This window comes from Protopterus annectens, chromosome 3.part0 (genome assembly GCF_019279795.1).
Source record: "Protopterus annectens isolate FY-2018-M chromosome 3.part0, PAN1.0, whole genome shotgun sequence".
In the NCBI taxonomy this organism is placed as follows: Eukaryota; Metazoa; Chordata; order Ceratodontiformes; family Protopteridae; genus Protopterus; species Protopterus annectens.
Window position 1 is genome coordinate 942,364,603 of NC_056731.1, and position 25,120 is coordinate 942,389,722.

Here is a 25,120-nt window from a genome sequence, read left to right on the forward strand (position 1 = left end):
AGGGTTACTGTATAGAGAGTGGACCCCTGAGGGAGAGCTAGAAGGTGAAGGAGTACAGCAGTTAGTAGTGCCGACAGCCTACTATCTGGCACTTCTAGCCATAGCCCATGATATTCCCTTTGCAGGTCATATGGGCATAAAATGTACAAAGAGACGTATTATGCAGAACATCTATTGGCCTGGAATTTCCAGAGATGTAACACGGTACTGCAGGACCTGTGAGCAGTGCCAAAAGGTAGGCAAGGCAGGAGACAAGGTGAGAACACTTTTTAATGCATTTGCCTGTGATTGAGGAGCTATTTCAGAGGGTAGCTATGGATATTGTGGGGCCTCTAAGTACCCCAAATTCCACAGGGAAAAGTATATCCTAGTGGTAGTAAATTATGCTACAAGATACCCTGAGGCACTGGCTCTGTCCCCCATTGAGGCAGAAAACGTGGCAAATGCTTTGTTAGAGATTTTCAGCAGAGCAGGTTTCCCAAAAGAAATGCTGACTGACAGAGGTGCCAATTTCATGTCAGACCTGCTGGCTTGTCTGTGGAAGTACTGTGGGGTGAAGCACCTGAAGTCCACCCCCTACCATCCCCAGACTAATGGTCTTGTTGATAGGTTAAACTCTACAATCAAGTCCGTGCTATGGGGATTTGCAGATCAGTTTAAGAGGGAGAGGGACAAATACTTGCCCCAACTGTTGTTTGCTTACCCCAGGAATCCACACGTTTTTCACCCTTTGAGCTGCTGTATGGGCATAGGGTGAGGGGACCTCTAGATTTAATTTGTGATGAGTGGGAGGGTGTGTGTGAATCTCACAAGGAGTCTGTTATGGCATATGTCCTAAACCTCAGGACAAGGCTCAGGGAACTCATGGGACTCTCCCAGAAGAACCTGGCAGAAGCCCAACAGCAGAGAAAGGTCTGGCATGACAGGAATGCTCAAACTAGAGAGTATTCTTGTAGGGCAGCAGGTAATGGTTCTCATTCCTGTCAGACACAACAAGCTGAAAGCAGCTTGGGAGGAACCCTACAAGGTGGTAAGAAAGGTAAGTGATGTTAACTACGTGGTAGAACTGCTAGGCAGGGGCACAAACTGTGCCATGTTAACATGATGAAACTTTACCTTGATAGGGATGCCCTTGTGCTGTGTATTTGCAGTTGGTTGCAGGAGGAGTTTGAGGGTGCTCTGGTGACTGATCTCCTCAGTGAGTCTCGGACTGACACCGCAGTAGAAGGGGCAGCAATGTCCCAGCAGCTATCTCCTACCCAGGTTCGATTAATCCAAGCAGTGTTACAGGAGTTTTGGGACATGTTCACTGGGAAACCAGGGTGCGCCCACCTGGTGCAGCACCAGGTGGATACTGGACCCCAAAGACCTATTAGGCAGGCCACGTATAGGGTGCCTGAGAGAGTCAAACAGACTCTGAGGGAGGAGATACAGGAGATGTTAGAACTAGGGGTAATTCAAGAGTCCTCCCCAATGATGCTGGTGCCAAAGAAGGATAGCAGCACCAGGTTCTGTGTGGACTAAAGGAAATTAAATAGTCTCACATAGTTAGATGCTTACCCCATACCTAGTACAGATGAGGCCCTAGAGCAGCTGGGTGAGGCTAAGTACCTTACCACCATTGATCTTACCAAGGGTTACTGGCAGGTGCCCTTGACTCCCAGTGCTAGAGAGAGGTCATCCTTTGTGACTCCTTTTGGCTTGTATGAGATCACAAAGATGCCCTTTGGGATGAAAAATGCCCCAGCAACTTTCCAGAGGCTGGTAGATCATATCCTACCAGGAGGGTTTGCCCTTGCTTACCTAGATGATATTGCCATCTACAGCCATTCCTGGCCAGAGCACCTTCAGCATGTCAGGGAGGTGCTGGGCAGACTACAGAGGGCAGGGTTGACCATTAAGCCCAGCAAATGTCAGGTGGGTATGGCAGAGGTCTCCTACCTGGGACACAGAGTGGGGAGTGGTAAGACCAGGCCAGAACCTGCCAAAGTAGAAGCCATTCAGGCATGGTCTGCACCTGTTCCCAAAATGCAGGTGAGGGCATTCTTAGGGACAGCAGGGTTCTACTGAAAGTTCATCCCCAGTTATACTACCAAAGCTGCTCCCCTCACAGACCTGACAAGGAAGAACAGGCTAGATTAGGTAGTGTGGACCAGAGCATGTGAGCAGGCATTCCAGAAGCTTAAAGAAGCTTTGGGAGGATCTCCTGTGTTAGCCAGTCCAGATTACAGCAAAGAATTTGTTGTGCAGGTGGATGCTTCGAACCATGGGGTGGGGGCTATACTTAGCCAAATTTCTTCAGAGGGAGAACACCCAATTGTTTATCTCAGTACAGGCTCCAACCCTGGGAGGAATGCTATGCAGCTGTAGAAAAGGAATGTCTAGCCATAGTGCGGGCACTGCAGAAACTTCAGCTTTATCTGTATGGAAGAAAATTCACCGTAATGACAGATCACAATCCCTTAACATGGTTAAACAGAGCCAGCCAGCATGCCAAGTTGCTAAGATGGAGCCCAGGGCTGCAAGCATATATGTCAGTGCAGCACTGCAGTGGGAGTAGCAATGCCAACGCAGATGGGTTCTCAAGACAGGGAATGGGATAAAATATACTCAAACAGACCTAACCCTCTCAAGCAATGCTTCTCAAGGGTCATTTGAAAAACTATCTTGAGTTCTTGGGGGGGATGTGAAGGCTGCCAGCCTAGCCAGATAGATTTTTGTAGATAATTCTGTCATTTGTAAATATTAATATAAGCCATGGGCTTGTTCTCTTAAATGGAAGAAAATTGTGTTAAATGTTGAACGTCATAAATGTAACAACAGTGCACGCTGCTGAAAGAAAGCTGATAAGTCAAGCCTTGTATGACTGCTTGATCTCAAACTCGGAGCTGTGATGTCTAAACCAGCAGATTCTTTCTAATGTTTTGAGACCAGAGTAAATTGCTAGATTTTACATATTATGTCTTTAATTACTGTGGTTTCCTGACCAGGTACGAGATCAAAGCAATGTAAATGTACAGTTTCTGTTAGCCTGGGAAACCAGAGAATTGTTAAGAATTATGTAATCTAAAATGAGTCAGCAGGATATATTATTTATTTAAATGACTTTCTCAGAGACAGAGACATTTTGCATTTGTCTTCAAAACTGACCACTCAGCAGCACCTGCTTTGCTCTTTCTGTATGTAAGTAGGATCTTAGACTTAAGTGTTTCTGTTAAGAAATAGACAGAAAATAGTAAGTTTAGACTAGCTGTTTTCTATATTGATGTCAGAACTATTCTACTGTATTATTTCAAGCATTTTCCTGTGATCAGCTAAACAAGAAAGGAGGCGGTGTAGCTATAATATTTAAACAGCATCTAAACATCCAGATCTTAAAATCATCTGCTCAACAAATAGGCAATGAAGAAATAATATATACCAACCTCAAAATAAACCAACACAAAACCATCAACATAATTGGATGCTACTTCCCACCTGGCCAAAACATCCCTCCACTAGAAAACCTCCTCAGCTGGTCTACCCACCATCTCCTCCAAGAAACTATAATTTTAGGTGATTTCAATATTGACTGGCAATCCTGTTCTGGTAACAATCCAACCCATAATATAAACCTTCATGGCTTCACCCAACTACTCCAGTCGCCAACCAGGATAAATAAAAACTCCAGCAAGCACACTACCCTGGATTGGATACTAGTCAGTTAAGAGCCCCCAGTCATATATAAGAGGCTGCTTATCAGATAGCCTCAGTGATCACTCCCCAACATTCCTACTCAAAAAATACCTATACCAAGCTAAACCTGTCATCTACCGTCAAATACATAAAAAAACTAAACTTTAACCCACTCACATTCATCTCATCCCTCAAAGAATGTAACTGGCATCCCCTAAAGTACCTCAGTATTGATGACGCAGCTGAATTTTTAATACTACCTTCCTGAGCATCCTTAATTACCATGCCCACATAAGACTTTCCAGAACGAAAGCACAAACCTCCCCATGGCTACAGAAAACCACTAAGTCAGAAATGAAAAACAAGGATAAAGCCTGGGAGCATTGGCGCAAAACCAAAACCCCCTCAACTAGACAGAAATTCCTAGAACTACGCAATAGAGTTAAAAAGCTAATGAAACAGGACAAATTCCAATACTACCAGTCTGCCCTAGACTCCTCCCAACACAGCCCCAAACAATTCTGGTCCTCCATAAATTCCATCCTCCACCCAGGTAAAGTCAGTACCCCTCCTCCTAACATCCCTCACTCCTCCAAAAATATTGCTACCTCATTCAACACACACTTCACACAAACCATACTATCACTAGCTAGACAACACAACCCCCCTCCCCTCCCACCCACACCTTCACCTACTAATCTCCCCACTGCCTTCTCTTTTTCTACTGCACCTACCTCCAACATAAAAAAATCTCTTAACTAAACTTAAGCCCACCAAATCAGCAGCAGACAACCTCCCAAGTAAATACCTACAAATCACAGCTGATGCTCTGGCCTACCCAGTATCCATCTTGATTAATCAATCTCTGTCAGAAAGTTACATTCCCACACTGTGGAAAGTATCACATATAATTCCCCTCCACAAAGGCGGCCCCTCCACAGAACTAACCAATTACCGGCCCATAGCTATTCTCTCTCCACTCTCCAAAATACTAGAGAGATGCATACATTCTCAGGTCTCAGACTACCTCCTTACTAACAACCCCCTTTCCAATACTCAGCATGGTTTCCGACCAAACCATAGCACCACCACTGCCTTACTCTCCTTTATTAACACTATCCTTCAGCATAAAAACAATGGCTATCTCTCCTCTGCTACTTTCCTAGACCTATCTAAAGCATTTGACATGGTCCCACACAAACAACTAATCTCTGTCCTCACTAACCTATCCTTCTCTCAATCAGTCACCATCTGATTTCAGAGTTACCTGTCTGACCGCCAACAATCTGTTGTATGGCAGGCTGACATATCGCCCCAACTACCTGTCTCCATAGGGGTTCCCCAAGGATCCATCCTTGGACCCCTACTCTTCTCCGTTTTCACCAATAATCTAGCCTCTGCCACCAAACATGGCACACTCATACAATACACAGATGACTCAGCCATCATCTGCTCAGCCCAGTCCCTACCCAAACTGCAAAAAGTCACACAGGAAGCCTTTTCCTCTGTTGAAACTTGGTTATCCGATGCCCAATTAATACTCAACCCAAACAAAACTAAACTACTCATCTTCCAACCCACCAAACATACTCAAAACAACTCTCACTTTAACATCACAGCAAAAGACAACACCACTATACACCCAACTGAACACACCAAATTGCCAGGAGTGGAAATAGACAATAAACTAAAATTTGACATTCACATATCCTTGACCATAAAAAAGTCCACAAAAAAACTAGGAGCGTTCTACAGAAATAAGCAACTTCTTATCAAAGCAGCAAAGATTTCAATAGCAAATTCCCTCCACCCTACTTTATGCCTCTCCAATATATACCAACCTAAGGCAATGCGATCTAAACAAGCTAGAGACCTGCTACAACAAAATCGCCAAATTCGCCACAGGGGCATCCTACTGTAGTCACCACTGTCTCGCACTTGCTGAACTGGGCTGGCTTGAACTCCTTCACCTCCTTCAATGGTATCAACCATCACTCGCCCACAAACTAGTAAACCATCCACTAAATGTCCCATCCCTCCAGAATCTACTCCAACTCTATCGCACCACCAGACCACTAAGATCCAGCAACAAAAATCACTTGCAGATCACTAAAGCCAATAACTCTGCTGGTGAAGCACTATTCTCTTGCACCATAGCCAAATTATGGAACTCCCTCCCACCCACAATTACCTCCGTACCATCATGCACCCACTTCAAAACTTTACTAAAAGCGCACCTAAAACATGCTGGCTATGCCCTTGCAACTCCCACTCTAATATCACCCACCCCATCCAACCACTACCTTTCTTTCCACCCCACTAACTACCTTAATTATAGCAAGCTCAGATGCTCATAAGCCTAGTACGTTTTATACAGCAGGAACTTCTTATTGTAACATTTGTTAATGTCTTTTATGTACTTCGTAGATAAAGATTCTAGTTGTCTACTGATGTACTATGTTCTTCATCTGTAAATATGTTTGTAATTAATTGCTATGTTAAATTGTTAATCGCTATGTAATCCAATGTAACTACTGTCTGTTTATTTTAACTGTGGAGCTTTCCACCCCAGGCCTCTGCTGAAAATGGACCTACATTCAGTCGGGCACTCCCGGTCAACAAATGTAAATAAATAAATAATCTCTGAACTCTTGACTAGCACTGTGTAGGAAGAAGTATTGTCTTTTGTTTTATTATTTATTATTAAATATTTGTAAACCTTTAAACTGTGGCTGTTTTGTGTAGAGATAATTTAAGCTCTAGATTACATTGCATGTATATAGTGATACTGTACAAGGCCACTCCAAGTAAGTCTTGCTGCTCAGTCACACTTACCATTTGGATAATAATATTTGTTGTTGTGTATTTCGGCTTTTCCCGGTTAGGGGTCGCCACAGCGGAACTCCGGTCCGCTAATGATTGGCAATAGAATTTTACGTTCAGAGTTGCTGGCTCTGACGCACAACCTTCAATGAAGGTACGCTCATTCACACAGTAATAATTGGACACCCTTTGTTAAGGGCCTTTTTAGTAGCTGATAAGTAAGGGTCCTGGTGGCAGTGATTACTACCTTATAGACTGGACAGAAGGGGCACAGCTAGTGAACCTGTGCCAGCCTTCCCCAGAAGTGTCTGTGTGGTTGTTTATAAATCATATCTCAAAATGTGTGTGTCAAGTACTTGGGCAGGGACATGAAGCACTGGTTGGACAGAGAGAGTGCTAGGAGGACTTGGCTTGGGACCCTGGCTAAGGACCCCACTCTATAGCTATGCCAGTGGGGAGTCTTACTGGGGATCTGGAGAGAAACCAGACCCAGACTGACTGTGAACTCTTGTGTGCTCTTAAGGGAAATTGTACTTTACTGTGTGTTTACTTGTTATCCTTCTCAATGTGGACGCCCCTCACTGGTGTTAGTGGTAAGGATTGAGGATCCTTGATTACTGGGCCAGTGCACCGGCATCACAACAGGTTAGTTCAAGCTTGCCAATCTGGGACAAATGTTGATATTAGGAGAGTTAAAGTTCATATTTTGAAGATGTACATAGTTCTGTGTGTTAGTTTTAAGTTAATAAGTTCTGGATGTGTATTTTTTGAGGGATTTCATTAAAACAAAAATGACATAGGTTCAAATGGATATGACAAGAAACAACTGTATAAAAGATCGACCTGCCAGACAGTATATGCATAAAACACAGAAGCTGAAACTAGACATTAAAAAAACTGTTATACACAGCAGGCAGGAATAATGACTTCTTATCATAATGACTCTTTCCATATTATCTTTAAATGTGAATGGTCTCAGAGATATATACAAAAAAAGAAAGAGTAGTGAATTATTAAAAATCAAGAGTGCAAAACAGCTATGCTACAGCAGACAATTTAGAAAGAAATGAGCATGTGAATTTGATAAAGCAATGATTTCAGGATGATTATTCAGCAGAATATCTGAGAAGAGAAAAAAGGAGAAGTTATATTAATTACAAGCAGAGCTCCAATAGTGACAGAAGAAGAAAAAAAAAATAATAATAGTAGATTTGTAGTAATAAGGGCTACTGGCAGAGGATTATGCTGGCATGTATGTATACTCTGCCTGAAACTGCTACAAGTGAGCTAAAGAAAATTCTGTGAGAAATGATCAGCATTCAGTAGGGAATATTACTTACAGGTGGGGACTGGAATTTGATTTGCAACAGTGAAGATGTACCTTGGGGGCCTGGAAGGGAAAATATAATAAAAGAGGGTAGAGTTTGAAGAAATTAATGAAAATATTTGGTATGGAGGATGTGACTTCAGTAGTAGGAGTTTGAAGATAATTTACATATTATTCCCCAAGGTACCAAAACAGGGCTAGGCTAGACAGATGTTATATTTCACAGGAACATGTACATTTAATTTTAAGTTCTGACACATATCCAACAGCTATTTCACATCACACACCAGTAATAACCAAAATAAAAATGCAGGGTAATTAAATAAAGATGAGACGCTGGTATTTCCCATCTATCTGTTAAATAGAGAGGAATTTAAGGAATGGGTACTGGAAATTATTCTGGCGTTATTAGAGAAGATAAAAATTTCTTCTGAAACTATAGCTAGGGAGTGGGATAAAAGTAAAGTGGAATTTAAAAACAGGGTGGAGATAAAAGAAAAAGATATGGTTAAGAAGCAACAAGACTTTGTTTAGAGGAACTGACAATGGTTAAAGTATTGCAGAATAGGGGGAATTTCATGGAACAAGAGCAGGCACAATTGCAGAGAAAATAAGGGACCAACTCAATAATATTAATGAGTTTAGGAAGACTGCTGTTAAGCAGCTGTTTTTTTATAATAACTACAGAGCATAAACATTTTAGCATAATGGCTCAGGCAACAGAAAGTATGAACGGTTGTCGGCAAGCTTAGGGCATCTATAACAAGGAAAATAACCAGAGATCCTGTAAAGCTATTATAAATATTTATGAGATTTTAGGAAAATCATGTATAAAGCAGAGAAATGTGGAAATTAAGAACAAATACAAATGGAAATGTTTATGGAATAATTAAACATGCCAAGGTTACAGGTAGATAAGGCTCGATTACTAACAGGCTTGAAGGAAATGAGATAAAAATTGTGATGTATAACCAATCTATTGAAAGTCTCCAGGAATATTTCCTGTGAAAGTTTGGAAGGTAGGAGAAAAGAAAGTGATTATCTGAAAGGTTTTGTTTAACAGTATATTAAAAGGAGAAGAGGCAACAACATCCTAGAAGAAAAGAGTGGTTGGTGTAACACCAAAAGATGGTAAAGACCCATCAGATCCAGCCTCATATGTTTATATCTATGATGGTTAAACAAATGCCAGAAGTGACAGATATGGATCAATGTGGTTTTGCGGAGGGAAGGCAAATATCTGACAACATTAATAGAACAATGATGATCCAGAGGGAAGCAGAATGTAAGAAAATACCTCTGTTGATGGCGAGTCTTAAATGCAGAGAAAGCATTTGACACAGTAAGCTATGGTTTTATGAGTAAGGCAATGGAAACATTTTCATTCCTTGATAAAATTATAAGGTTGACTAGGAGGGTATATGACAGATCGGTGGCAAAAATTAAAGTGGGGGTTCCTCTCTGATAACTGTTGTTTGAGCAGAGGAACCAGGCAGGAGTGTCTTCTTTCCCCTTTTGCATTATATTTAGAATGACAAGAAAAGAAAGGAAGGGACTCAGAAATTCAAGGATATAATTGGTATGGCAGTCAATAAAAGTCGACTTTATTTGCATAAGATACTATTTTATAATTGATAAAACCAGAAAGGAACATTTCAGTGTTGTGGAACAGTCTAAAACACTTTCAAGTCTTTTCAGGATACAAAATTAATGAAGATGAAACAAAGGCAATAGCTGTAAACTATGTACCCACACATGAATTGATTCAGCAATATCCATATTTAAGGGGACATGATAAAATTAAGTACTAAGGAGTATGGATTAAAAAGGATTCTATTATGGAGGCTAAAGATATATGGGAAAAGACTTAATAAAAGATAATATAAAAACTGCAAGCTCTGTTTTATGGATATGGATAGCAAGATACAAGCTGTGAAATGTTTTTAGTCCCTATAGCTTTATACACAGATCAGGCATACTTGTATCAAACAAATGAGAAGTTGTGGATAACAATTAATAAAGAGTTGAAGGATTTTATCTGTGAAGAGAAGAGGGCAAGAGTCAAGTGGGATCAGTTCATCCTTCCAAAAGAACAAGGTGGTTTGGGATTACCTGATCTGAAGGGGTATTTCAGAGCTACGCAGTTACGACTCATATATATAGCACAAGCAGAAAGCTATAATTCAAAGTGGAAAAGGAATGATGATGAAACGGGTGGAAGCTCATGAAAAAAAGGAGACAGTGGGATTTTGGATACAAATCCTTAAGGAGAATAACAATAACCATATAGAATTTTATACTGATAAAGTGTCAGAGAACTAAGCCAAAATGGGGATGGAGAAAGGAGATTCTGCTGACAGGGATGACTGCAATTAGGTGTGCAGAAAACAGACAATAGGGGGCTAGAATTTACTGGAGAAAACTGGCAAAGGAACCAAGGTATTGGGAGAAAATAATAAGAGAGATATAGGTAAGAGAATGGGAAAACACCAAGATCTCATTTAGACTGCAGGCTAGAGATTGCTTCCCTATCAAGGACTGATATCCAAGTATATGCAAACAGAAAGAAATAAGGGCACCCTAACTGAAAGACCAGCACTGGTAGAGTTTTCAGTAGATTATAGAACATATGCTGCTGTTAAAAAAGTGATAACTAGTAGGGCATTCTGCATGATAACTAGAAGAATAAATCAGAAGAGGTTAGAAAGGATTAGGAAGAGAGATTGGTTAAGCAATCCATAAAGAAACAATGGGGGATAGATGTATGGCTCCCAAATATGCAAAGTCTAGAAGATTTAGGATTTTTGCTTGGAGGTGTTTGCGCAGGTATTTTTATATCCCAAGCTGACTTCAACAAATTTTTCCTCGGGTAGATAAGCCTGTTGGAAGTATGATGGGGAAGAAAGAGGTACATGGGAACAGGTTTTTGGGAGTGTAATGAGTTGGCAACTGTAAAAAAAATCCCTACAGAGAGCTCTGTCAGAAATATTGGAGGAGCAAATGGCTGTAATTACAGAAATTATTCTTTTGAGGTGGAACACAGGATCTGAATCACCTAGACACAGCAAGACCTTATAACGTTTAACTCTGTTAGTTGCCAAAAAAGCAATTACTAAAAATGGAAAAAACTAAAACCAACTATATTTGAGATATTGGATATTGTAAAAGAGATAAAGGAACTGGAATGGGGATTTTTAGAAAAAGGGAAGGAGCAAATCACATAGAAATAAATGGAATATGTGGGAACAATACATGCAGAATAATGTTCAGGAGAAGAAGGAGTGAGGTTTAAGGGAAGGAAGGAACAGGATGATTTATGTGATGTTGGACTGAAAGAAAGAGAATATGTTATTTACAGTGTGTGTAAATAGAAAAAATGTTGACAGTTTGTTTTCTTTTCTATCAAAGTTTGTGTGACTACATCATAAGTGATACTTGAATAAAGATGGTAAGAACTAGACGATAATACAACTGCTTGACCTTAGTTCAGACACCAATTGCATTATACTTTGAACCACTGCAAAAAAAGCTAAACCAGAAGCTTCAGTATCTAGATGAGTTTGGTAGAGTACCCAAATGCTGTCTGATCCGTTTGGGAAGTTAGTCCTGTGGGGATAAAATCTTAATTGTTTTTGGGAAGCTGAGAAGAACAGAGGGAGGTGAATGACTTGATTTAAATATATTTCTGAAACCCTTGGACACAGAAGAGTGTTTTAAAGGTGACTACATCCCTGTGGAAGACTAAGAATGGCATATAAAGCCTTGAAGTTCAGAAACATGCCTGGCTGAAGTGAGTGCTAAAAGTAGGGTTATTTTCCATATCAAGAGTTTGATAGGTGGCAGAATAATGGCAGAGCAAGTTTTTCAAATATGAAATTCAGGTCCCGGGTGTAGGGAGAAATGGGGAGCAGGTTCCCTGCTAGATGGCCTGAGGTATATTATCCCCTTTAGAAATTGTTTCATGTGGGGGTGGGAGTAAATAGGTGGGGAAACTGGGAGGTAGGCTGAGGTAGCAGCAACATGAACCTTGATATCAGAATAATATAGTCCCAACATGAAGAGGTGTTAGAGGTACTGAAGTATCTGTTTTAAGTTTGAAAAGAGAGAATGCCGTTGGACTAGTACTAGACAGAAAAACCTTTTCCATTCTGCTATATATGACATTCAATTATTTGGTTTTTTAGACTCTTTCAGAATGGATAAGACATCCTGGGAGTAGATGGAGTCAGAATCGTCCACACTGTAGACTTGACAGTCTTCATTATGGGATGTACGACAAACTCCATGTTCTAGATGACAAGGTCCATGATTCGTGGCAATGTTCTGGATTTCTCCTCAAAGAAAGTCAAAAGGAGAAGGGAAAACCAATGCTGCTTGGGCCAGGAGGGAGCAATTAAAATCATTTTGGGCCTGCTGACCTCACATTTCAAAGTACTCTGGAAATGAGGTATAACAGCAGAAATACATACAGGAAGAGGCCTGTTCACTTGAAGGAGTCCACTCTCCATGATCCTGTTTGCTGGATTTTTGACCAGAATTTGCTTAGCTGTCTTGCTTTCTGTTGAAAATAAAGATCTACTTCTGGCACCCCCAGTTGTGTATGAGGCCTAGAAAGATTTCCCTTTTCAGCATCCATTTGTTAGGGCTCAGGAGAGTTCTGCTTAGAGCGCCTGTCAGCAGACTGTGCTGACCAAGAATGTACGATGTTATGGGTGTTGCACTGAGTTGCTGGACAATGAGCCATAGATCCATTTCCAGTCTATATAGCAAGTATGAATGCACTCCTTCCTGTTTATGTACCACATGATTGTGGTATTGTCGTATCCATATTAAATCGGTCGTAAAAACAGTTTGTCTTTAAATGTTTTCATAGCCATGATGACTGCCATCATTTTCTTTAGGCTTCTGTGTCATTTTGTTTGCTGCTTGCCCCAAATCCCTTGGATTCCGAAGTGTCCCAGATTGGCTCCAGTCCCCTGCCAGAACTGTCTGTTGTCAGGGTTTCTGTTGTCTCTGGCAACAGGAAGTGCACCCCTGTTTTTTTTTTTTTTTCAAACACAATCCTCCCATCATAGAACATCCTTTTTTTAAACATGAGAGCAAAGGGATCATGGTTTCCAGGGGTTGCTGATGCTAATCCCATATGTTTTTTAGGAACCACTGCAACTTTCTCATACATAGCTTAGCCAATTGTATCATTATAATGCAAGCTGCCAAGTTATCAATGCCCTGAGAAATTCCCTTGTAGTGATGGTGTGCTTTGAGCATAAGTCTCATAGATATTTTGAAAGAAAGGTTATGTTGTCCTCTGGGAGGACAAACGTCTGCTGAACTGAGTCTCGGTCTGCCCCCAAAAGGATTGTTTTGGTGACTGGATGGAGTTTTGACCTTCTAAAAGCAATCCATGGTGATTTTCATAACTGTGTGAAGTTCTAGGGAGACTTTGCCTAACAATTATCCAGTTAAGGAAAGGTATGGACCCCTTGCATCCTGCAAGAAGCAATGATGCCAGACATTTACTGAAAATGCTGGAAGCACTAGATAAGCCAAATGGTAAGGCACAAAACTGGTAATTCAATCCCCCTGCCTGAAATTGTATTTCCTGTGTTCCTGGGCAATAGAACATATAGGTAAGCATCCTTTGAATCCAGAGTCTCCATCATTGCCCCTGGGAAGATAAGTGGCAGTAATCTGAAGCATTAGCATTTTGAATTTTGGTACCAGTAAAAACTTTAGTCTTGAAAGATCTAGGATAGGCTTTTGGGAACCTTCTTTCTTGGGAAAAAGAAAAAGGCAAAAATACAGTCCTGTGCCATCTTCTTCTGTGGGCACTCTTTGAATGTGCCCTTGCATTAGTAGCTATTTTAGAATGGGAGGAAGAAGTTTTTCATGCAGTTTTGGGGGAACAGAATCCACTGAAATGGATTTTTTTCCAAATTTCTATGGCACAGCCCTTCCTTATAATCTGCAAGACCTATTTGTTCTGGGTTATGTCCTTCCAATGATGGTAGGAGGAAGACATTCTTCCTTAGGTGGAAGGGGCTGGGTTGGGTTGGGGTGGGATTTGGGAGAAGAGGTAATGGGTATAGCGGCAATTTCTTTTTATTCAAATGGATCTCGAGCCAGAGCAGGGTGAACGGATGCACTTGCAAGCAGAGAGAATGGAAAGTAGGAAACATGTTGTTTTATTCTGAGTGAATGGAGAGGTGTGTGTGTGTGTGTGTGTGTGTGTGTGTGTGTGTGTGTGTGTGTGTGTGTGTGTGTGTGTGTGTGTGTGTGTGTGTATGCCCCACTTTAATACACCTGGGGGCTACAGGTACTCAGGCTCAAACCCTGTACCTTAGGTACAGGGTTTGAGCCTAACGCCCCTAGCCAACATCACTTGTGAATTTATGCCTTATATTTTTTTATCTGTTCCTCATAAAATCTGTGATTGTAAGGATTTTTTTGGCAAATCACTGAAGAATTGACTTCACTAAATAATGACAGACATTTGAATTTCAGACATCATATTCTTCAGAAAATAAATGGTAACACAAAACCTTTTATTCTAGCAATTTTCTAAGTTTATAAGATCAGTATTTGAAATTTGTCCCTATTTTGGGGCTGTATTCCCCCATTATTGGCTTTGTCCAGTTTTTTTGTGCTAAGAGGTTGGTAGCTATGGTGAGAAGTGAGAACTGTATTCACTAAATGATAGCCATTTAAGTTTGTCTTCCTATCTTTCAGGAAATTGCTGATTTGGCATAGTGGTATGTTGCTCTGACTGTAGTGCACAGGGTCCTGGGTTCAGGACTTGGCAATGATTTGCATTGTGGTAACACAACATTTTATTCTAACAACTTTCCAAAATGTTTGCCACCCCCCCCCCCAAAAAAAAAATAAAAACTGAAATTGAAAATAAGTGCAAGAAGCTGTGCCAGATGCCTATGGCTTACACTACTGCAGGGGTTCCCAAAGTGTGCACCGTGGTGCCCTGGGGAGCCGCAGCTTCCTCACAGGGGTGCTGCGAACTAATAAGCTTAGCCGCAAAATAAACCACAAACTAATAAGCTTAGTTACTAAGCTTATTAGTTTGTGGTTTATTTTGCGGCTGCGCTAAAAGGTTATAGGCTACACAGGAGGAGAGCAGCTAACCAGGAGATAAATATTTAAGAACATTGGACTTTGCCGCAGTACAGAATAACACCTGTAAGGAACCAGGCTAAATTTAATAGTAAAAGCCACAGCGCTCGCTACACTGCTTAATTCTTAAAAGAGTTGAACGCTGTAAATCCACATTACTTCATACAACCAGACTGAGCTGTAATAAACCCCAAGACAGAGAGAGTTAAGTTCACTTGCCTCATAGTAGTACACATACCACAAACATGCACACACATACCTTAAATTCAGCTCTGCAATACATGCCATACATCTCAGCTTTTGCTCAAGAATTCTGGACAAAGTCAAAAATAACGGGATAAAGTAGCCAAATCAATGGCATTTTAAGTAGTATTCTAATTTGTTTAAAATTACTATAACATATTTTGCATCTATATTAAATTTCCGAAGAAAAAGATAAGCAACTGTATAATGACTGGCACTGACTGAATGTAATCCTAAGTGACTTACCAAAAAATGAACATTTTATAAGGGATAGGGCAAAGATGCGAGGCAAAATTGGAAACGTTCTGCAAAATCAGAGCCACTCCAGTAGATCCCATACACACACACTCAATCCACTTGAGTCACCTAATGTTTGTGCACAAGGCTAACCTGAATGATGCATTCCTCGTTCACAGACCGTCAGGGAAATCCGTGTACGTAATTAAGGTTCTATGAGGTGTGCTCTGATAATTTGATTATATATAAAACTGCAGCAAATGCAAGAAGGCACAAACACCAAGTTAGGCATGTGGCACACTTTATTTGCGTTAATGCCATCAATAAATATATTTATATGTTTAAACACATTTAAAAGCAAAATGAATATTTATATCAGATAGCATGCCATACAGCACAGTTCCATTTCAACAATAGTTTACTTTTAAAACAATTAAGCGAAAGTTTGCAGTCTACTGTGTATTGCCAATGCTAAACTAGCTGCACTTTATTTCGGTTCAGCCAAGTGCATGAATATCAATTCCTCACCTCTGTGTCTGAGACGAGGGTAGATAGATGCTTAAGATCCAGCTGTTACAACTCTGGCAGCGTAGCTTCCTTCATCTGTCCACATTTCAAGTCTTGAATGCTACTTCCTTTTGTCAACTTGATTGCTTTTATACTGCAACCCAGGGGAGCTGGACTCCACAAGCCCACATTTCTGTAAACACAACATTATATTAAAGGGCGATAGAATTACTTACTGTGATGCAATCACAAACAAACACTAGGCGTGTGACCCTTGCTTGCTATTTTTGGAAAGCGCGTGTCTAAAAATAGTTCTCCAGCAAGCCCAGACAGTTTGTCAGAGGGGGAGGCAGGACAAAGTGGGCACTGAAGTGAGTGACCCTTTAAGTTAAAAATAACTGGGCAAGTCTCGGCAGCAGGGTTCTCCACTTTGCCTCCTGCCTCAGTAGCTGCTGCTAGGCTGCACAGCTGGAGATTATCTTTTTCTGTAGGCGTGCTCTGGCTGGGCTTTGATTACTGCAGGAATGTTGTTCCCCATCTTTTTGTTATCCTGATTTGAGGTAAATGCAACTGCTCCTACCGACTGTCTTATACTTCTCAACCTGTGTGTGGCGTGGCTGAGGATTTATTTCTGTTCTGTCCACGTGTGTGCCACATTGCCCCAGATCCCCATTGCCCTGCATGATATACATTTATTAATTGGTGCAGTGAAGGCTAGACATTTTAAACATGAATGTGAAGGTCTAATCATATCTCCAAAATGCTTATCTAAATATTTTGTGACTAATCAGGGACAAAGGATCGAAATCACGGACTATATAAATGCTGGCGCTGATCAATAAAAAAAAGTTGATAGCATTTGACACATACCTTTCAACTGTCCAGATTTTCGCCTCTTATTTTTTAGTCTGCTTGCCATAAAATTTGTGGTTTTCTGGAATCATAGAGGACTAAAGTCACTAACATTGACATTTGAAAAGGTATCGAGTGAAAATCAATGTGGAGAAGGAAACGAGAGTGGCTGTGTCCAGTTTGATTCCAAGATTGAAAAAATGTGCAGTGATCAACAGGCTCAGCCATCTCACTAATTACAATAGTTGAATTTGTTCAATTACATGTTTTTGTGATCTTAAATACATGTGTTATTAATTTATTCAATTACAGAACTTCTACAGTTGTTTGTCGTGGTGAAAACTCCTGTGTTATTTTACAGAGGTCTTGAGATTTGGTCTGAGAAGAAGTGGTCAGTGGCAGTGGTGAAGAAAAAAGAAGTGGTTAACCCCAGTTTGGATGTGCATTTTAAGGGGAGTGACCACAGGATATGGTCATCTGACCATTACTTCAGTTGCAGCTTCAGTAATCAAGGAAGACAGTGAGTCTCCCTCAAGACCTATGGCACAGACACTGGAAGATGAGACCTGACAAGTGACCTGAGATGTGACTGAAGTGTGTGCCGTGGTAGCATTTGTATGTAGGCCACAAACCAAGGCAGCTGCCCAAGTGGTTGTGCCAGAGGGTTTGGGACCTGGAGTCACTGGACCAGGTGGCTGCAAAGGTGTCTCATCTGGGTTGTCAGTCAACTTAAGACCTACAGTTGGAGCTTTCTCTGTAAAGTCAGGGTCCTTGTCCTTTTTGTCTTTCCATTTTTTTAAATGACATTAGTTGATGCTGGAGTCTGTGGAGGCCCTGTAGTAGCAGTGGATTGTGATGCCAATATGGAAGCTGAAGACGATGACTCCATATGGGTAAGATAGTGCCTCAGCCCCACGTTTTAGAGTTCTTGCATGGAATTTTGCACAGTCAGAACAGTTCAAGATGTGCTGAGGCCCCAAGCAGAATGGATAAAATGAGTGAAAATCTTTATGCAGGATTTGTTTCCCACACTTCTAGCATTTTTTGACTTTTATGAACATTAAATTGGTAGAAAAAAATTCCTGAATGGGGTACTGACTGGAAGAAGGTTCTCTGTAAAAATGAGCTTCCTGAGGAACTGCAAGTATACTAAGCAGAAATGCAGTGCATTGGACTGCATGGCTAAAAAGAACTGAAGATGGCACCAACAGATACCCCTTCTTATATCCTGACATCAAAGATGTCAGTCTTCAAACATCCATTGGACAGGGGTGATGTAAAGAGTCTAGAAATTGGGCCGGACACTGGCTTTTGCATGGAAGGATTATCCTCAACCCTAATAATCAGTACTGAAGCACTGTTTACAAAGAACATCACTAAGAAATGCATTGAGGAGCACTGGACTACTCAATGAACTGAGGATGGCACCAGCTGAAGCCCTTTTTATACCCTGACATGGCATTGGTCTTAAGTGGGCATACGCCGGCTGGAGGATGGTGAAAGTCTCTGGTATCCAGGCAGGCCACGAGCTTCTGCACAGCAGGAAATCCCAAGAATTAGAACTGCAAAATTTGTTATGTGGAACAGCTGATATTTTAGATGTAACATGCCTCCTCCAAAATGATATACAACACCAAATTTGCTACCTGAAGCACAGGAACTATTTTACATCAAAAATATTAAAAAATTGTAAACGTTAATATTACAACAAATACAAAACACATTTTCAGACAACCCATGTTCTAAGTGTATAAGTGTAATAATGTCCTACATGGTGGGAGTGATAGGGAAATAAAAGACCTTCCAGTGGTCCTGAGGCCCTTCACCTGCACTGTCAAGCCTCACAAGACCCCTTGAAGGTCTGTTATTTCACTGTAATACCCACCAGATAATGCATCACTGCTTGCTTGTTTCATATGCAACACCATTCCAGTGTCTACAGTGTTTTCAGACTGCATTAATATATTCAGAGGAACTTAGATGTGTTAACATGTGAATGAACATTCCAAGGTGTACTTAAAACACGGGCTTGTTTGTACTGTCAGTGGCTCAACAGGTACATGCTCACATTTCATAACGGAGGATCAGAAGACTATTAGTTCTGTTCAGACACCACATGCTTGATTGCTTTTACCAATATGGGCTGCACTCCTGAAGTGTCTTTTGAAAAGAACATTAAATTGAGATCCCATCTGTTCAAGTTGGTGGCAGCTCAGGTAGTTGTAAAAGATCATATGGCACTTAGCAAAATGGAATAAGGATGTTTTATTTATGGATCACTGCTGGTCAAAGTTCCCCTAGTCAGTGTAAGTAGCACGACAGTTCTACCCCAAAATAAATCATGCCTAGAACTAACCACATCAACAAATGGAAATAAATTAATTAATTAATAATAATACTAAGAAAGTACAACTCTACTGTTGACTGTAAGCAGAATTCAAAGCATCTGAATGAGAACCATTCCAGTTCAGTCTAACAAAAGAAAAAAATATAATATGCAACTTCCAAAAGTTCGCAAAAGGCACAATTAAAAGCAGAAGAGAAGACAATGTATAACTCACAGGTGCACTGCTTGCAACTGACTAATGAGTCAAAACAAAAAAAACTAAAATGAACTTACATGTGCACATTCAGCATAACAACATACGATACACTATTTTGATGAACTCCAGGAATAAAGAAACCGAGATGTGACTTACTTGTGCGCTTCATTCATGTGAAATGGAGTTTGCTTATTTTCCCAACGGTTCAACCACTCATCCACTTTTATTACTCTGTCTGCCTGGAATTTATCAAAGTCATTCTTTTTCACAATCTCTGTTGCATCAGCCATGGTTTCCTGGGGAATAAATACAAATTAAATTCAACCTGCAGTGGCTACAGAAGCTCAAACACTTTCAAAACTCTGCTTTTAACAACTATCCAGTAAATTATTGCAACTCTGCATATTGCAGAATATGAACTCAACATGTTGGGCCAAAGTACCAGATCCACAAGATCATTTTAGGAGATTTAAAAAAAAAGGAAATATTCAATAATGTCTCACTGCAATTTGTGTAGCAAAAATGTAATTTATACTTTTACTTAACGCACTGTATTACTTATTTAAATGTTGGCTTTGACAGTAATTTATTATATTATATATCCATGGCAGCTTTTTGTTAAAAAAAAAAATATATATATATATATATATATATATATATATATATATATGTGTGTGTGTGTGTGTGTGTGTATACGTGTGTACATATAGTGTGCGATATATATATATATATACATATATTTGTACATATATATATATGATATATATACACACACAGAAACATACACACACATACATATAGGTCTACTTAATATGCTTGACATGATCAAAATGCCAGTAGACTAACATTTAAAAGACCAAGACGACAATAGTGAAGTTTCAGATGACTGAAACTTTACTATACCAACGTTCACAAGACTGAAAGTTTCAAATGCTGACATTGCCAGCTGAGCGGAACAGGAAATCTGCTCATTTCCACACTGTAGTGCACTCTTGGAGTTGGTATATTTAATTTGCAGGAGGCACAGACCCCCTACAAAAACCTAAAAGTAATAAATAAAATAAGTGTGATAATGGAATTGAGGAGTATTCAATGAATATTCATGCAGTTGGTATAGATAACTATGAATATTCAGTGGGATTTTGTAGCAGTACGTGGGTATTGGTTGTTGAGCAGGGTTTAGGTTAGAGTTAGGTACACAGTACCGAATTTTAAATGACAGCATTATGTTTATGTAGCATGAGTTCTTACATTTGTAATTGTGGTAAATGGAAGGTAACTCAGATTTTGTAGTTTTGGATTTGCAGAGCTGGAAGTATGATTAACAATGTTTTCATCTGTGGGATTTGCATGGTTACATCGGTTAGGGGGTAGGGTTGCACATTTGTATTGGTTTTGTTGGTGTTTTGAGAAGTGACTTATTGAGTTTCATTATTTCAACAGTCTGCAATTTAAGCTGTCAGGAATGCCAGGTTTCGTTTTTTGCATCTTGGAGTTTTAAAAGTCAGTCTACCTGCATTTCACTCTTGTTAAGTAGACCCATATATAATGAAAGAAACAAACTAGCACAACAAAGGTAGCCCAGTGGTAGAAAATCATCAAATAATGAAAGCACATAAAATAGTACTGTATACAGGCAGAGGTAAAAACATTAATAAAATGACACAGAATACAAAACGGTAAGCACTTTCACCGATATGCTCAGCTTCTTCAGACCATAAACTGAAAGTATGAACAAATTCAATGAATACTCTAAACATAAAAATCCTAACCAATAAAAACTCTTAATTGCATCATTAATATACAACTTAACTCTCTTGGTTAAAATTGTTTGGAATTACTTAGAGAATCTTCTGGCTTTCAAGCAAGTTTTAGTGAAACTTTACCATCTAACCTTTTGTACTTGTTTGCCTGTAAAACTGTAAAATTTAATAAGACTCACTCTTATTAAATAAATCACCTATTCTCAAATCTGTCTGCATGATCTCTATGGCTATAAACTTAAAATTATATACAAGATTGGTATCAAAAATATGTTTACAAAGGGATCACTCTGCCTGATGCATCTAATGTGTTCCCACAGTGTTGCTCTTACCTACATAAAACCTTTGAAAGACAGTACATTGGGCTAAATACGCCAAGTTCTTAGTACGACAATTAGCCACAAAGAACAGTTGTGTACACTTACCATAAATGTAGATGTTCAAGTGTATTCACTGTTGCAGTCATTACATTTGGGTAATCTGCTGGCAGGTTGCCCTCAGATGGCCTGAATTCCAAAGTCTTGGGTCCTGGGTCGGTTGCTGTCTCTTCTTCCATGACGTCAGGTTGTCAGGGGTATAAAACATGCAGCCAACGCCATTTTCTAAAAAGGTAGCAATATTATAAATATATATATATATATATATATATATAAAATATATATATATATAATATATATATATATATATATATATATATATATATATATATAATATATATATATATATATATATATATACACATATACATGCATCAATATAAACTTTACCTTCATCTACAAGCAAATACACCACATAGGTTAGAAAGAACAAAAGAAGTGCACAACCAAACGTCAAAAAACCAAGAAAAAGCACCAATGGAAGTTGCAAAAGTGAATGTCGTAGACAAACAAATAGCGTATTCCAAATTTATTCTCCGCTTTCGTCATAAACTTCTTCAGAATGATAACACATTACAAAATTCACATGATTTAAATACTAAAAGATCTTAAACCAATCAATCAATTGTCCAATAAAAAAGCATCAATTAATTAAAGTAAAAAAACCAAATACCAGGTTTTACCTACATGAAATGCAATAAAAAAGCTTCACTGTTTTTGTTTATGCACAAGTCACAGTGCTTTAAATAACATTTAACATTGATAACATCATTCAAACCGGGGGGTGAATCAGATTTTAATCTAACCTGCCAGTCTGTTTCACGTTGTTGTAAGTAGTTTTTGTAATCACCTTCCCTCATGTCTTTCTTACAAACCTCTAAAATGGAAAACAAAAATTTCTTAAAATTGGGACATACCAAAGAATGCTTAAACAAAGCATTGGTGTCGTCTCTTTTTTTGATACTGTAAAGATGCTCTCTGATGCGTGTTTTTAATTGCCGGGTCGTCATACCGACATAAAATGCCGGACAGATGGAACACAGTGCAATGTAAACAACACCCTTAGAGCAACAATCTACATATCCAGGTACCGTAATGGTCCTGTCAAAGGAGCTAACAAAAATGTAAGGACCAACTGAAATGTACCGGCAACTGTTGCAATTGTAACAACAAAACATGCCTTTCCTAGTACTAAGTTCCTTGCAATGTCCTCCATTATTGTTTTCCAAAATCCTCTTCAAACTATAGTTGTTTTTGTGTGTGAAAATAGGTTTGTCACCTAAAATAGCAAACATATCAGAATTTCCTTTGATCACCCTCCAGTTTTTTTCTATCATGTTCATTAAACGCTTGGAATCAGAATTCATTTCTAAACAGCATGCCAATGAATGACTGATGTTACTGGTATTTCTTTTTTTAATAATTTCAGGACCATCTGTCAAATCTATTTTTAAAAAGGAAGGGTAGTGTGTTTTACGTTTTTGATAAATTTCCCAAGCAGTATCTATCAAAAGGGCTCTGTCGTACCCTCGATCTAAAAAAAGAGAAATAATAAATCTTAATTCATCCAACAAATCCACATCGTTCTTTCTCTCCATTTTTGAAATTTGTCATTGGTGGCTTTGGGCTTAAAGTTAATTTTTTAGATGTTTCTTTATTTTGGGACCTGCAGGAAAAAACATTTCACAGCCGAATATATCGGAAAAAAACTTTCAGCAACGGTTATATACATTACCGTAGCGGTCATCCCAAGCATGTGATGAGAAATGTCCCAAGGGGACAGTTCATCAGAGCCTCTCGCATGACCTCGAACGATGTGGATTTGTTGGATGAATTAAGATTTATTATTTCTCTTTTTTTAGATCGAGGGTACGACAGAGCCCTTTTGATAGATACTGCTTGGGAAATTTATCAAAAACGTAAAACACACTACCCTTCCTTTTTAAAAATAGATTTGACAGATGGTCCTGAAATTATTAAAAAAAGAAATACCAGTAACATCAATCATTCATTGGCATGCTGTTTAGAAATGAATTCTGATTCCAAGCGTTTAATGAACATGATAGAAAAAAACTGGAGGGTGATCAAAGGAAATTCTGATATGTTTGCTATTTTAGGTGACAAACCTATTTTCACACACAAAAACAACTATAGTTTGAAGAGGATTTTGGAAAACAACAATGGAGGACATTGCAAGGAACTTAGTACTAGGAAAGGCATGTTTTGTTGTTACAATTGCAACAGTTGCCGGTACATTTCAGTTGGTCCTTACATTTTTGTTAGCTCCTTTGACAGGACCATTACGGTACCTGGATATGTAGATTGTTGCTCTAAGGGTGTTGTTTACATTGCACTGTGTTCCATCTGTCCGGCATTTTATGTCGGTATGACGACCCGGCAATTAAAAACACGCATCAGAGAGCATCTTTACAGTATCAAAAAAAGAGACGACACCAATGCTTTGTTTAAGCATTCTTTGGTATGTCCCAATTTTAAGAAATTTTTGTTTTCCATTTTAGAGGTTTGTAAGAAAGACATGAGGGAAGGTGATTACAAAAACTACTTACAACAACGTGAAACAGACTGGCAGGTTAGATTAAAATCTGATTCACCCCCCGGTTTGAATGATGTTATCAATGTTAAATGTTATTTAAAGCACCGTGACTTGTGCATAAACAAAAACAGTGAAGCTTTTTTATTGCATTTCATGTAGGTAAAACCTGGTATTTGGTTTTTTTACTTTAATTAATTGATGCTTTTTTATTGGACAATTGATTGATTGGTTTAAGATCTTTTAGTATTTAAATCATGTGAATTTTGTAATGTGTTATCATTCTGAAGAAGTTTATGACGAAAGCGGAGAATAAATTTGGAATACGCTATTTGTTTGTCTACGACATTCACTTTTGCAACTTCCATTGGTGCTTTTTCTTGGTTTTTTGACACCACATAGGTTGTAGAAGATAGAGAAGGAAAGATAAACTGTAGAATGACAGGGGGATGGCGGGAGGGTAACCTGGACTGCAACAGTGAATACACTCGAACATCTACATTTATGGCAAGTGTACACAACTGTACTATGTTCTTCGTGCTTCACTGTTGCAGTCATTACATTTGGGTAGAATCCCAAAGCTATGGTTGGGAGGCTGGAGCTAAACAGCATTAGGTGAGGCTATAAGGCCCTGCAGCACTGCAGTGGCCTGCCCTGGACTTAGAGTAGAGAGGCAAATGGTAATGCTTTGTAAAGGTGTGAACAGAACTCCAAGTAGCAGCCTCTAGAATGTTCTTGGTTGGTACTCCTCTGAGAAAGGCTGCTGAAGTAGCTGCAGCCCTGGTGGAGTGAGACCTAATGCCCCTGGGCACAGGTATGCCATGGTGTAAGTAGCAGAAACGGATGCAATGGCTTATCCACTTTGAAATTGTCTGCTTTGAAATAGCCTTTCCTTCTGATCCTGCAGCATACGACACTAGTAATTGTTCAGTTTTTCTTAGAGCTTTTGTCCTACTCAAGTTGAATCTTAGCTGTCTGTGTACGTCCAAGGAATGCAGAATTCTCTCCCCTTTGTTCTGCGGATTTGGATAAAAAGTTGGCAGATGAATTGTTTGGTTAAGAGCCACACTGGAAATGACCTTAGACATAAAGGTAGG

The 25,120-nt window shown here is 39.4% G+C and overlaps 1 protein-coding gene across 5 annotated transcripts in view; it reads right to left on the reverse strand.

Moving 5' to 3' along the window:
* TPMT (thiopurine S-methyltransferase) overlaps positions 1–25,120 on the reverse strand; it is an 857,398-nt gene that overhangs the window by 620,791 nt on the left and 211,487 nt on the right. For all 5 annotated transcript variants that reach the window (XM_044065272.1, XM_044065269.1, XM_044065268.1 and 2 more), the window contains exon 2: positions 19,489–19,628. In XM_044065272.1, coding sequence (XP_043921207.1) covers positions 19,489–19,622 — 134 coding nt within the window. In that variant the 5' untranslated portion in view covers positions 19,623–19,628. The remainder of the gene's footprint in view (positions 1–19,488; positions 19,629–25,120) is intronic.